The sequence below is a fragment of the Euleptes europaea genome, chromosome 11, assembly GCF_029931775.1.
Source record: "Euleptes europaea isolate rEulEur1 chromosome 11, rEulEur1.hap1, whole genome shotgun sequence".
Lineage (NCBI taxonomy): Eukaryota > Metazoa > Chordata > Lepidosauria > Squamata > Sphaerodactylidae > Euleptes > Euleptes europaea.
Window position 1 is genome coordinate 24,361,011 of NC_079322.1, and position 15,164 is coordinate 24,376,174.

The window sequence follows — 15,164 nt, forward strand, 5'->3', positions numbered from 1 at the left end:
GTCTTTCTCTCACGAGGTTCAAGTCCATATAATGAAGATTTTCATTGCGTGCAACAAGCTCTTTGATCCTGATCTAAACACGACAGACAAACTACCAGAAATTTCCCCTCAATGAAACTGAACTTGCTCAAGAAGATATTCATATTCTTTCTACCATTAACATGACAACTGTCCCAGAATCAAATATTAAACATAAAATAAGCAAAATACCATATATATAATGGAAGTATCAATAGTGTTTGAGCACAAAGGCCTCAAAAGTAATGCTTTAATGGCACACAGATGCAACAATTATATAGTAGCTCCAAAGAAAGTGAGTGTATTGTCCAAAACAAAACTATAAAAACCCAACTTTGAGCTACAAGGAGTGACATTTATTTTTACTAAGAAGGAAGAGAGGTGAGTAAGGAACAATTCACACCATCATTTGTCATGTGGCTAAAAAAAAAACCCTAACTAACATTTTCACTGGCATGCTGAATCACTGTCATGTCCAATATTGGTTCCATCCTGAATATAATCCTGGATGAACATGTGAAGCTTATACTGAGTCACACCATTGATCTCTAAGGCTATTATTATCTATTGTCATAGGCAACTCCTCTCCAAGGTCTAAGGCAGAGTCTTTTCCATCACCTACTACCTGATTCTTCTAACTGAAGATACTGGAGGATTGAACCCTGGGACCTTCTGCATGCAAAGCAGATCCACTACCACTACACTACACTACACTACACTACAGCCCCCCCCAACCACTAAAATGCTACCATATATACACACACGTCTAGTTGATAACTTTGATAACACGGATAAAGTTTATTGTTTGTGGCCAAAGGCCATCACAATCTATCATACAAAACATTAAAAATAACATTAAAATAACATTAAAATAACTGTAAAACAGACTGACCCCCAAGAAGCAAGTAATTAAATATGTTAAGCACCCTGATTAAAAACAGCTTTAGCTCCGATTTTCTTGGCTGCCAAAGCAAAAAGTGACACTTTGTAGGAAACATCAGGATTGGCATCTGACAGGAGAAAGAGCAGCTTCTCTGGATCTGAAAAAAGATTTCGCTCCAAGAAATTTAGATCTGGGCTCTGTGTAAAGAGGACAGAATAAGGTGTAATGAATTAGGTCCTCTGGAACGGCTCCACAAATACATAAGCAAGAGACCCATGGTGTTACAAAGTAACGAGCTAACAAAGCCATTGGCATAGTTTGAAACCGGAGGGAGGTAAAAGCTATTCTGAGGTTATGGAAGGTTATACTGACCAGGTATGAAGCTCTGCCATGATCCCTTTTAAACTGTTTGAACCATGGTGAGAATTTGGACTGGGAGATTGATTGCCTGTCTGATGCAGCATCACACTTAAACACCCAGTCCCGAATGTTGGTACCTGCTGTGGGGACAGCCTGGGTGTCATCTGATATGGAGCAACAATGCAGGATGTAGTTATAGCAGGCTAGTTCGATACACCAGAATTCACTAAAAATCAACTTTCACTAACTTCATTACAAAATTTTATTGCACATTTTCTTTTTTCCTGTAAGCTTTTTCCCTGTATGCTGAGCAAAGAGTGAACATGTTAGCTCCTCTTATGGCTACTTGTCCTGTTTGCTCTGCTGATTACCATCTTTTAAATTGTCTTTTGGGGACTGACAAGAATACTACAGAAACAGCAGTAAAATTCATTTCATTAGTACTAAAACTTTGTGACAAAGTCATGAACATCTCTTGACAGACTGGATTTTGTGGAGTGTGATTTTAATGTTTGTCATAGATAGATATGACATTTTAATGTGCATGGTTATTTTAAAATTTAACTCTATTAACCTTTCATAGTATGATGCTTCTGAGGCTTTTGATTTGTGCTTGAATATGTGGCTTACCCGAACTTTGTATTACATGTACAGGTTGAGAATGACTAAAAAGCCACTGCGCTTTATGGACTATTTTTTGCGAATAAAGAAAAAAATGTTTACAAAACACTGCTTGAACCAGCCTTATCATCGTGTGTAGAAAAGAGCTTGAAGAGGAAGTCCAAAAACACAAAAACGGTTTTGTAAAGGCAAAAATATTCCTTTGGACTCAACAAAATGTGTGATGTGTTTGATTCATAACTCTTTGTTCTTCCTTAATAAAAGAAGCAGTTCCTTGCATTGAGCATTTCCAAAGTAAAGAACCAGTTGTTCTTGACAGCTCACGCCCAGACTCTGCATTCATGGAGCATGGCTAATAAAATATATCCCATACAGCCAAATGCAAGCACCAGATTTCATCTCACTGATGACAAGTAATTAACATTCTTGAACACTTTCCAGGATTTAATTGCATACACTGGCTACCAGAGGACAAAATAATTGGCAGAGTATTTCCAGTGACAGCCGTAGCAGGTGAAGCAAATGGGGGTGAATTCTTTAGGAGCTATAAATGTAAAGAAGAATCCTGCTATTGAATGAAGCAGACATGGTTGTTGAAGGGGTAGCTAAGAACAGCTGTGAAATTCCATAGGCTAATGCAACACATTCCATTTCCGATGGATAGGGGCCAATACTGCAAAGAGGGCAGGGTTGGGGTATGGAAACAGGTCATTTACGCATGGTCGCTGTAGCCTCCTTTATTCCCCGTTTCAGCCAGGATCAAAGGAACCCGGGTTGGGGGAAACTGTATGCATTGGCTGGAATGATCAGGGATGAAACTGTGTGCTAATGGAGGCATGAATAAAGAAAAGCAGTCTCCCAAGTTCAAATCAAGTCCCACCCCTTTAAATGCGGCTCTGTAATTAGCTTCCCTCGCGAGATAATATTTCCTTCCCCCAAACCCAACTGCCACATAAAAAAGCATTTTAAGAACAAAAAACAAAAAACGGAGCAATCTGAAAGAAGAAGTGGGGGGAGAAATCCAAGCCTGGTTTTAAAAAAGCCTTTCTTTTGTTCAGAAAGAGCTCCGAGGTAGCAGGAAGCAGGAAGCACTTGAATCCCTGCCTCTTTACACACTGCTTTGTGATTGGATGTGAGAGAAGCCAATCTTCTGTGCTTCCCCTGTCTGGCTATCTGTATGCTGCCTTGAAGAGGGGTTTGGAAAAGGGTGGGGCAAAGCTCAACCCGAGAAAGTTGTACCCTCGTTCAGTGATTCTGGAATGAGCCAGGATGAATGGTTTAATTCGGGCAAGAAGAGGAATGGGAAAAGACAGGTTCATTTGGTGTTGAAACAGGGTTGAGCCGACAAGGAATGAGATAGCGTGCATTCAGGAAAATTTGATCCTAGCTGGAAACAGGAAATAAAGGAGGGTACAGCGACCATGCGTAAATGACCATAGAATCCAAAGCCTTGCTTGACCATGAAGATGGCTGGATGGAATAAGCTGCAGTCTCTCAGCCTAACAAGTTTATCCTCCAGTTTGATGATAAATGACAGATCGGATTAGAAGCACTTCATACAACAACAACAAGAAGAGTTGGTTTTATATGCCGACTTTCTCTACCACATAAGGAAGAATCAAACCGGCTTACAATCACCTTCCCTTCCCCTCCCCACAACAGGCACCCTGTGAGGTAGGTGAGGCTGGGAGAGCTCTATCAGAGCTGTGACTAGCCCAAGGTCACCCAGCTGGCTTCATGTGTAGGAGTGGGGAAACAAACCTGTTCACCAGATTAGTGTCCATCGCTCATGTGGGGGAGTGGGGAATCAAACCTGGTTCTCCAGATCAGAGTCCACCACTCCAAGCCACCGCTCTTAACAGAACAATAATTTCCTGGACCCAGGAAGTTTAGGGCTTTTAATAATCAAAACCACAAAACCTTGAGCTTAGACCAAGAACACTGAAGATCTTAGCAACGGGGCAACTGGGGCAGATACTCCGGGCCCCACAGTGTAGGGCCCTCTGACCACTGTGCAGCTGCTCTGACAGCTGGTGGCCTCTCTTCCAGTGTGGTGGACTCTAACCTGGAGAACTCAGCACTTCCTACAACTAGGCCACACAAGGGATCCATAAGCATACCATGGCTAATGTGTCAAAAGACTGACCCAATATAGGGTGATGAACTGGATGGAGTATTCAGCAGCAAGGGTCAAGATTTCATACAGCATGACACTCTTCTCACACTTTACGGAGTGGAAAACACTCAACATGGAGCTGTGGTGGATGCTCAACATGGAGCTGTGGCCTGCCAGCATGGTATAGTTGTTAAGAGCGGTGGTTTGGAGTGGTGGACTCTAATCTGAAGAACCAGGTTTGATTCCTCACTCCTCCATATGAGCGGCGGATGCTAATCTGGTGAACCGGGTTGGTTTCCCCACTCCTCCACATTAAGCCAGCTGGGTGACCCTGGGCTTGTCACAGCTCTCTTAGAGCTCTCTCAGCCCCACCTACCTCACAGGGTGTCTGTTGTGGGGAGGTGTTGTGGGGAGGGGAAGGGAAGATGATTGTAAGCTAGTTTGATTCTTCCTTAAGTGGCATATAAAAACCAATTCTTCTTCTGCCATTCAAGGGAGAAGGCTGTTGTCCTACTTATGCATTTTTGAACAAATCTTTCAAAGACCGTAGATGGTTTTCCAGGTCTAAATCAGTTCCAATCCTCGGCCCTCCTTTTTCTTGCCCCATTCTGGCCCAGTTCAAAGGACAGACAAATTCAAAGCTCAACATTGTCCAATTATATTGTAATTCTGGGTGGGATCATTTTTTAAATTTCCTGGCATGGAAAGTGCCCATTTACTGCCAGCTTTGGGTTCACTCTGACCGTCAAATTCCAGCACGTGAAGCCAGGCAAGTATATGTGGGTGGGACTGAATGGATTAGGGATCCCACCCAAAGAAAAGGAGAAAAAACTTTTAATTCAACGAGGATGGAGCGACAGGAGACACTGTTTCCTGTAATGGAAAGATTGCTATCTTGGCTATATCAGGAACAGAGCAGATTTCTGCTGCCTATTCCACTTAACTAAGTACATTCTCAGCATTAAATTGTACTCCCTCATATATAACCATAACCCACAGATGTTCTGAAGGATAATCAGTTGGCTCTTGATACTATGACTGCGAAACATTGAGATCAATGGCTGTAGACTGGAGTAACTCTGCACAGGATTGTGCTATGAATGATGTTCAGGGGAAGGTGTAGACATTATCCAGCATGGTGTAGTGGTTAAGAGCAGTGATTTGGAGTGGTGGACTCTGATCTGGAGAACCGGGTTTGATTCCCCACTCCTCCACATGAGCCGCGGAGGCTAATCCAGTGAACCGGGTTGGTTTCCCCACTCCTACACATGAAGTCAGCTGGGTGACCCTGGGCTAGTCACACTCTCTCAGCCCCACCTACCTCACACGGTGTCTGTTGTGGGGAAGGGAAGGTGATTGTAAGCCGGTTTGATTCTGCCTTAAGTGGTATAGAAAGTCGGCGTATAAAAACCAACTCTTCTAACAGAGCGGTTCCTCCGTGCAACAGGCTTCCTCGGGAGGTGGTAAGCTCTTCTTCCATGGAAATTTTTAAAAAGAGGTTAGATGGCCATCTGTCAGCCATGCTGATTCTATGACCTTGGGCTTCTTCTTCTATGACCTTGGGCTTCTTTGACTCACCAGTCACTTCCAAAAGATTCTACCTCATGCTGTACATTCTAGCTGAGGTTACTACAGGACTTCTCCCAATTGTGTGGAGAGATTCCTCTCCACCACTTCCAGACCAGACAGGCAGTAATGGAGGACTCACTTGATAACTGGGTCTTGACATTACACCACAGAAGAGGAATCTCACCAAAGGATTTGGCCAGGATATGGGTAAGGCAACATGTATATCAGTAGTTGGAGTCCACTGATGCCACACCGCACACTCTGCTTTAGTGTAGATTCTGTGAGAATTCTACCTAAGCCATGATTTCTGCTGAACGCACACACAGCACGCCAAGTATATACTGTAAAACCTAAGAATCCCCAAAGCCAAATCAATAAAATTTTATTTTCCTCCAGTTTACAAAATTACTGACACTTTAATGAGGGGGGGAAACCCCACGGGCCAATGCTGCATTCTTCAGAAAATGCTTACATTTTTATGCTTTTGTAAGGGTGTTATTCAATTAAGAGCCATTTGCTCAGACCAATTACAAGGAGTTATTTTTAACTGCATTATTGTTGGAATACAGATGGGAGACAGTTCTTGCGGCAAATGAATACCTAGCAGTACACACAGTACAAATTGCTTGAATGTCGGCTTCAGGATTTCTTTAAGTACACAGTGCAGTACACACAAACAAGAGAGTAAAAACCCTGAAGGACACTTAGAAAATACACTGGAAACCGTAAACTATAGAGGATTTCTGTATCTTAATATCCACTTATCTTGTTCTCCTGACCTAGGTTTCTGCATGCAAGTGAGTTTGTCCTGTGAACCTCTTTAACAACATGGGCGGTGCCACACTGAGGAAGGAAAAGCCACTTTCACAGTGCAAGCAGCAAGGAGTAGGGTGGAGGTACCCAAGAATGGCATTTACTCACACACCCAACCCCACATATTGTTGGTGCCGCTCCCTTTTTCCTCATTACAAAAGCACCGACTTGAGGGAAACCTTGCCAGGTCCCCTGTGGCCTGGCAACTCCCCCCACCCCACAGCTAAGCTGAAGCACAGTTGCTAAAAAGTGCTAAAAAGGGGAGGGGTAATGTCAGAGTTTAGCCCTGCCATTTTGAAAGTAGTGCTAAGCTCTACCTCGCTCCCCCCTCCACATCCAGATTGGCTGTGGGCAGAGCTTTCATTTGGAGGCTCTACTAGCAGCTGGCACACAGTTTCCCTCCTAAGTCAGAGGAAAGGAAGTTTTTCTTTGCTCTGGCTTAAAAGGGAAATCCCCAGGGCAACAATGAGCCAACTCCTAAATAGCTCCTAAATAAAGCAGGAGCATGTTGTATTCCACTTTCAGAGGGGGATTCACCAGGTAATGTTATTTACCTCCATGCCATGAAAAGAAGAAGAAAAGTTGGGTTTTATAGGCCGACGTTTTCTACCGTAAAGAGTCTCAAAGCGGCTTACAATCACCTTCCCTTCCACATCTTCTGAGGTCGGAACGAGTTTGGAGAGAACTGTGACTAGCCCAAAGCCACCCAGCTGGCTTCATGTGTAGGAGTGGGGAAACCAACCCAGTTCACCAGATTAGAGTCTGCCGCTCATGTGGAGGAGTGGAGAATCAAACCTGGTTCTCCAGATTAGGGTCCACCACTCCTAACCACTACACCACACTTCACTTGCCCATTTACACATATTAAGCCTCTATTAAAAGGGCAGGACATTTTTTCCCCTCCACATTGTTGGCAGCCATACAGAAAGATGAATGAGTTTGTTACCTGATTTCTCTGAGCCATCTTCTGTCCCTTTTTCCATCGGAGTACAGGCTTGAGTGAAGGTAATTCCTTCTCCTCCTTTGCTGTGAAATGTTCAGCAAGGCTATAGGCAGCTTCAAATACAATTGGTGATATGACATCTTTTACTCTCCTCTGTAAGATTAAATGGGGGAAAAGAGAGATATTATAAATTAGTGTATGGACCGGAATCTCTTTGGAGGTTCAGGAAATCCCTACACAGAAGTAACGAGCATTATTTGCCATCTTTCTCTCTTCAGTCATTCTACTGGTGTGTTTCTCTCATATTTCAATCCATTTGTTGTTCAGTCCACAACTGATTCTGAAGATGGGGTATTTTAAAATGTCCAGCTGAAATGCATGATTGGAAAGTATTGTTAAGCGTCATAACATTTTCTTCTAGTTACCCTCTGAAACTGTCATATGGGGAATGGAGACCTCCCCTCTTCCTGGTATGCAAACATCAGACATTTCACTACACTAATGGCTAGATATGATTTTTCTTTCTTCTCTGGATCAGCTCCGTACGGCAAGGTTTGAGAGTTTGGGCATAAGGCATTCAGAAAGTGTAAGAAGTGGAAGGGTATGCCACGAGTTTAACGAACCATAAATGACATTTAGAAGAGTAGCTTGTGGTCACTAGACAACCTGTTATGTACGTTGCCTGAAGTTAATGCATTACACCAGCACTTGCTAGACAACAAAGAAGAACAATCCACTGAGTCTGCCCACTGTATCGTCCAAGTCCTGATTCTGTTTTCTTTCACTGATTGCAGAAAAACCAGATTATTATTATTAATAATAATATTAATAATAATAATAGATGCAAACCTTGTCAATAAAACCCATTACAAAATAAAATAATCTCTTTGTAAAAAATACAAATAAAATTATATCAATTAAAATTAACCTTATTAACACTATTAACCTTTTCCGAGCGGATTTTAATGGCTACCTGTAAATAACACTGAAAGTCTCCCTTCCATCAGAGGAATTTCATTTTCTCTTCCTCCGGACTGGATTCCATTGTGTTAATGAGGGGAAGAATTAGCTTCTGATGGATTCCCTCGTAATAGAGACAGCTAAATAGAACATGACTTATACTTTCCATTTGACCAGACCTGCAAGGGCATCCCCACTCAGATCTTGATAACTTCCTATATTTCCCCTCCAGGATTGCTGAAGGAAAGTCCGACCCTCCTGCCAGAGTTAGGGCTCTCCTTTGCTTATTTAGCTCTATAACCGACAGATATTCAGCAGGACAGACAGATATTCAGCTGGAGAATCCAGAATATTAACACTTATAGAAAGGGGGGGGAATTAAGAAGGATATTTGGATCAACATCCACCTTAAGGAGTATATTGTGCCTATTTTTTTAACTGGAGATCAGTAACTCTCCGAGAGCATGCTGGGAAACTCCAGAGTGCTGCAAGCTCCTCTTAGTCCAAAGCACCCGCCCAGAGAGGAGGCTGCCTGCTACATTTCTGCATAATTAATTGCTCCAGCCTTGCCTTTTTCCAATCAGACACCACATCTCTGTAGCTCTGCCACATCTCTCCATTGGATCATTCACCGGCTCTTGATTGAGGAGAATTATTTGCCCTCAGATAATGTTGTATATGTTGCTTCTCTGAATGAGTCACTGCTCTGGGTTTTCCTTCTTCCAATCAGGAGACGCACTGGTAACACATGCAGACACACATGGGCTAAGTGTTCTGCCTGGATGACTTTTATAATGCAGCAGTGACACATGGCTACAGAAAAGACTGTCAAAAGTTTGCAAAACACAGTCACACATTGTCAATGGCGAATGCTATTGCTGCTTTAATACTCTATCACACGGGTGGGGAGAATCAGTCAACCACCAACACATCTAGTTTAAACATTCTGCAACACTCCAGTTTACTACAAACTTCTGAATAGCCACTTGGCCCTTTACACAGTGCACGCCCACACTTTTAAAATCAGTGCAAGCACGTTTTTGCAGAGTATCATAGTCTTCTTTGATGAAAACTGCAGCAAGCTGAAGCCAGATTAATCACACGTGCAGACATTCCCCTTGAGAGGGCTCCAGTGAAATACATTTCACAGTACCACTTGTCTTTAATTGAAGCTTTTTTAATGCAAATTCTAGCCAGCCATTCATTACGCAACATCTTCTGCTCTTCCAACTGATCTCCTTGCAGATTACAGCCCCCCCCCAATAAAAAAGCTTTACAGGTGTGCAGATTTAATTACACAATATTGGATTCCCTGGGGATTGCCATAGTAAGTGGGGGTATCAAAGGGGTGTACTGTCCGCTCCCAGGCACAATTTCTATTACATTCATTAAGACAGCAGTAGGGTTTGTAGGCCCTGACCTGGATAGCACAGGCTAGCCTGATCTTGTCAGATCTCAGAAGCTAAGCAGGGTTGACTCTGGCAAGTATTTGGATGGGAAAACTCCGAGAATACCAGGGTTGTGACGCGGAGGCAGGCAATGGCAAACCGCATCTGAAAGTCTCTTGCTTTGAAAACCCCAGCAGGGATCGCCATAACTCAGATGCCATTTGACAGCAAAAAAAAGTGTTTGTAGAGGCTTAACTCAACGAGAACACAGAAGTAGGGTTGCGACCCCCCCCCCAGGTGGATCCTGAAGATCTCCTAGAATAACAGATCATCTCCAGATGACAAAGACCGGTTCCCCTGGAGAAAATGGCAGCTTTGCAAGGTGAACTCTAGAGCATTATATCCCTCTGAGGTCCCTCCACTCCCCAAACCTTGCCCTCCCAGACTCCAACCCCAAAACTCTGGAAATTTCCCAATCTGGACTTGGCAGCCCTACACAGAATTTAAGTCATAACTATTTAATGTTCAGCTATGGCCGGATGAATTTAAATGGCACATGAACAAGACCAAAGCTCCATGATCAGATCCTGCAAATGATCATGGTTTGAGATTTACTCAACTAGTGGATTGCTAAAGAAGAAAGGGAGTCACTTCCCTTGTGAGGAGAAACCAGAGTTTCTCCCAGCCTACACACTCTAAACTCAAAATACCTCACTCAGTCCTCCTTAATCTCTGCTCCTCTTTTTTCAGTCCATCATCCTCCCATTAACACACCTTTCTACTCTCTTTCTTGCTCTCTGATGTTATTTTGTCTCTGTTTTCACCTCATTCCATTTCCTCAGTTCCTTCTTTACTTCCTCCACATTCTGTCCAAACACAGTCCCACTTCCCCCCTTTTCCCCATACTAATACCTTCGTTCTCTCTATTCTTAGCATTTCTTTGGGTGCATATACATTGCACAAATTGGTTTAATTCTCTGAAATCCTAGGGACTGTATTTTGGGGAAGAAGGAAAGGGAAAGTAGGGATTTCTAAACAGAGATTTCTCAAGACCTTTCCAAACAAGTCCCAGAAAGCCATTACATCTGAAGTGATATACAAACTGATATAGTCTCTCCAACTGCTATATTTTCTTATTTTACTCATCTTTTCTTCTCTCGTTATCTTTCTGCTGCCCTTTTCTTCTTCCCACATAACAACACCAAACTCTATAAATAGTGTTTCTGCACTATGAATAAAACTAATTCTATTTATAGAAAGTGACTGAAGTGACACCAAGTGTTGTGATGGTACATTAGCATCTGGCCCATCACAAACATGTGGCCAGGCTTAGAAGGCATAATGCATTAATTGAAGCAACAGACCAAGTCCTCCCCAAACCCCACCACATCAATGCCTCTTGTATTCTAGAGAAACCAGACATGCCAGAACAATTCTTTTAACAAGCTGTCCCCTTCCAAGATTTATTTTGTATGCGTGGTTTACTGCCTGAACTTCAATCAGCCTGTTGCCATCTGAATTCATGAAATAACCGCAACCCAAAGATTTTTGGGTTGCAATAATACACACTATAAAAGGGGGAGTGCAAGTGATAGTTACATTCAAAATGATTTTTTCCCCTTGAGTTCTGGTTGTGGTTGATTTATTAAACAATCTTGATAGGAATGGAAAAATACTTTTTAAAAGAAAATTTCCGCCGTGACTACAAAATATATTTGTTGCTCTTTCTAGTTACATGCCCAGAGAAATGCCGATCACCACTTCGGAGTCAGGAAGCAATTCAGGGATCCTGGAGCTTTTTTGCCATCTTCTGGGTAAGGACCAGGGGTCACGGGGGGGCGTGGGAGGGAGGGAGTTGTGAATATCCTGCATTGTGCAGGGGGCTGGACTAGATTATCCTGGAGGACCCTTCCAACTCTATGATTCTATGGTTTATGTGTATTTAAACATCATAGATAACACTTCCACCTCACTCAGTCTGAAAAAAGGTTTTAAAAATATAGAACCAGCAAGTTAACATTTTTCAACTTCAAATAACTTTTTGACAGCTATTTATTTACTGAGAAACCACAGCATTTTTATAGTGGAATCACTGCCTATGCATTAAGGGAACTTTTTCAAGGAGACATACCAGGATCTTACCATTGCCCTGCCTGAATACAATGGCACCTGGAAAGCATTGGTCCTTTGCAGTTGTCCCGTGCATTGTAAGTGAACATTAGTTTAAAAAAAAACCACAGGTCAAGGACCCTCATCTTTCATGACTGTTCTTTTAAAAATCTAAAAATCTTCGAGGAATGCCCCCGTTCCTCAGAAAAATCATTACCCCAACATCTCAATGATCAAGAGGTGTCTACCCATGTAATAATAAAACAAGACATAAAATGTAATAATAAAACAAGACTGTAGTATTATTCCCATTTTGAACATCTTTTAAAGACAAGGATTATATTGCTTTTAACCTTCGAAATCCTGTTTATATTATATAAACCTGCAGCTTGCCTCATTGATGACCAAGAGCAGGTTGTGTAAATGCAGAAGAAAAATACAAATTGCCCCATTAAAATGCCTTTATAATCCAACAACAGAGGTGAAAAACAAACTACACTCTGAACCTTACAACCTACTTTTTTTTCTCCTTTCTAAGCTTTTTTTAAAAATCAAAATATAGTCAGACTTTTTGTAACTATTGTTTACATATGTTATGAAGTCATACAATCAAATGTTTAATTACCATTCGGTGGGTTTTTAAAAAAATCCACAGAAGAGGGGCACTGAGGACTAGGGTATATCTTTCTGAAAACATGGAATAACCAAGTTGCACAAAAATATAAAAAAATTGAAAAATAATTGAGGGTTAAATATTACCACCCCAAGGCTAGAAACACCTGCTCATATGCAATACCCTATTAAAAAACCAGCAATGCCTTGCCTCAACTTCCCTAGCAACCCAGGAGGATGTGTGTAAAAAGTAAAACAAAAAAGGGAGGAGTCAGCCAAGGAGATAGGGCAAAAAATGAGTTCAGCAGACTGTGGAACAAGGAAGAAAATAAATGGCTAGGTGGATTGAAGGAGCCCCATGGCGCAGAGTGGTAAGCTGTAGTACTGCAGTCCAAGCTCTGCTCACGACCTGAGTTTCATCCCAATGGAAGATGGTTTCAGGAAGCCGGCTCAAGGTTGACTCAGCCTTGCAGTAAAATGAGTACCCAGCTTTCTTGGGATAAAGTGTAGATGACTGGGCAAGGCACTGGCAAACCACCCCTTAAACAAAGTCTGCCTAGTATATGTCAGGATGTGATGTTACCCCATGGGTCAATAATGACCCGGTGCTTGCCCAGGGGACTACCTTTACATTTAGGTGGATTGAGGATGGACCTGAAAGCAGAGAACTGGGGAAGGGAAGTAAATTGAGCAACTGGGAAAGTTGGGTATGGGAAGTAAAAATGGACAATTGGGCCAGCGGGCAGGGAGTCCCCCCAAATCCTCTCCTTGTAGCATCTCAATATTGTAGAAGGACTGGAAAGGCCAGTAATATACAACGAAGGATGGACAATGATGCCTGTCCAATTCTTTTAAAAGGATTTTGTGTTGTTCCACACAGGCAGAAATTGCACAGCCCCAAAGTAAACCATACAAAATTAAGATAATAACTTTCAAAACCTAATGCATGGCTATATTATACAAGTTTCCACATTAATAAAGTTATCACATGATAGCAAGTTCATTATGTATTATATGGCCATCTCTAGCAAAGAAATATGAAGGAAATGGCAACCAGTCCTTGGCAATTACGTAATCTACATAGATGTTTTACTTAGATCTTCAGAAAGATACAGCCATACATGACATTTTCAAGGAAACTCCAAAAAGAACTGGCAAGCACAAGGGAGATCTGCCACACAGGGATGCAACTGGAACTGTTCAACCTATAAAGATTTTATTCCATGAAAAAAAAATCACATAACTAGTTTTGTGCATGGTTTTTTTGAGCACTTGGAAAGCAATTTCAGCACACTTGCTTGCAAGTAAATCCATGAAACCTAATAGGATTTACCTCTGAACAAACTTACATAGGATCAGCCCGTTTGGATGATATATTTTGCAGGTGAACAATCCAGTTTTGAATGGTTTTAGCTTTATTTACTGTCTAGACTAGTCAAATAAAACTATGCTAGTGGAAAAACCTGAAGTGGATAACTTGGAACTCTCTGTTCTACTCATATCTAACAGCAATAAAAATCTCTTTTATTAACATTCTCAATACAGGATACAATGTTGGTTTCTTTTCACTGTACAGACTTAAATAGTGAATATTAAATAACCCAAGCTACAGATTCAGGAAGACCTCAAATACCTTTGGAAATTAAAGTCATACTCAGCTAGAAAAAGCCTACATCATATTTTATAGGAGCACAACCAGAGTAGCTGATCTCTAAATAACAATCACAATTAGAGGTGTGCCAAAAAAATCAGGAGAATTCGGATTAGAGTATATTGGACCCAAAAAATTTCAGGATTCCCAAATATTCTGGAATCTCCATACCCGTACGGTTGTTGTTTCTTGGGATTCTGAAAAAATTCAGCTCCACTATAGTCTATGGGGAATCCTTTCAGGGCTCGGGGGGAGTCTGCTTTTTAAAGCACCATATTTTCAGAATAGTTTCTTAAAAGAACCCCCAAGTTTGGTAAAGATTAGGTCAGGAGAGGTCCAATTTCATTGGCCCTCATTTTTCCTTCATTTGGGGCCGTTTTGGCAGTTGGACTCTATGGCATTGAAGTCCCTCCCCAAACCCCGCCCTCCTCAGGCCCCGCCCCAAAACCTCCTGCTGCTGGTGAAGAGGGACCTGGCAACCCTAATGGTTAGTCTTATTACTGATTTTATTATTTTATGGTATTTGTATTTTTCTTTTATACATTTTCCTATTTATTAGTTGGTACTGTCCAGCCTCCTCACAACCCTGCTCTCTGTGCCCCCACCTGCAGAACTAAGGTAGGTAGCAACCAAAGATGGAGCTTTTTCAGTGGTGGCACCTTGCATACAGAATGCCCTTCCCCTTGAGGCTTTCCTGGTGCCTACTCTCTTTTAGTTGCCAGGCCAAAACATCTCTTTTTACCCAGGGTTTTAATTAAAAGGTGGATCTTTTAAAATTATTTTTATAATCTGCTTCTAGCCTAATGACTGTTTTCTGAGACTTATTTGAGGCTGCTAAACTTTTTATGTGGTTTTTATGCTTTGGCTGATTTTAAATAATTGGTTAATTTCTAAGCTGCCTTCTACAGGTTCTCTGGAGAAGCGGCATATACATTTTCCAAATAAACAAATAACAGCCACTTCAATCAAGATTAATAGCTAAAGGTACAAGATATAAATGTTTTAAATAAATGCAAAGCACAAAGAAGAGACTACACTAAAGTATAATGAAATGCCATTCAAAATGTATTATTCAAATTAAACATATTTACAAAGTCCTTTTAGTTTCCCTGCAGTCACCA

The 15,164-nt window shown here is 41.7% G+C and overlaps 1 protein-coding gene across 1 annotated transcript in view; it reads right to left on the bottom strand.

Moving 5' to 3' along the window:
• The window catches only part of ITGA9 (integrin subunit alpha 9), a 275,713-nt gene that overhangs the window by 115,578 nt on the left and 144,971 nt on the right, over positions 1-15,164 (bottom strand). The window contains exon 16 of the mRNA XM_056857744.1: positions 7,327-7,476. Coding sequence (XP_056713722.1) covers positions 7,327-7,476 — 150 coding nt within the window. The remainder of the gene's footprint in view (positions 1-7,326; positions 7,477-15,164) is intronic.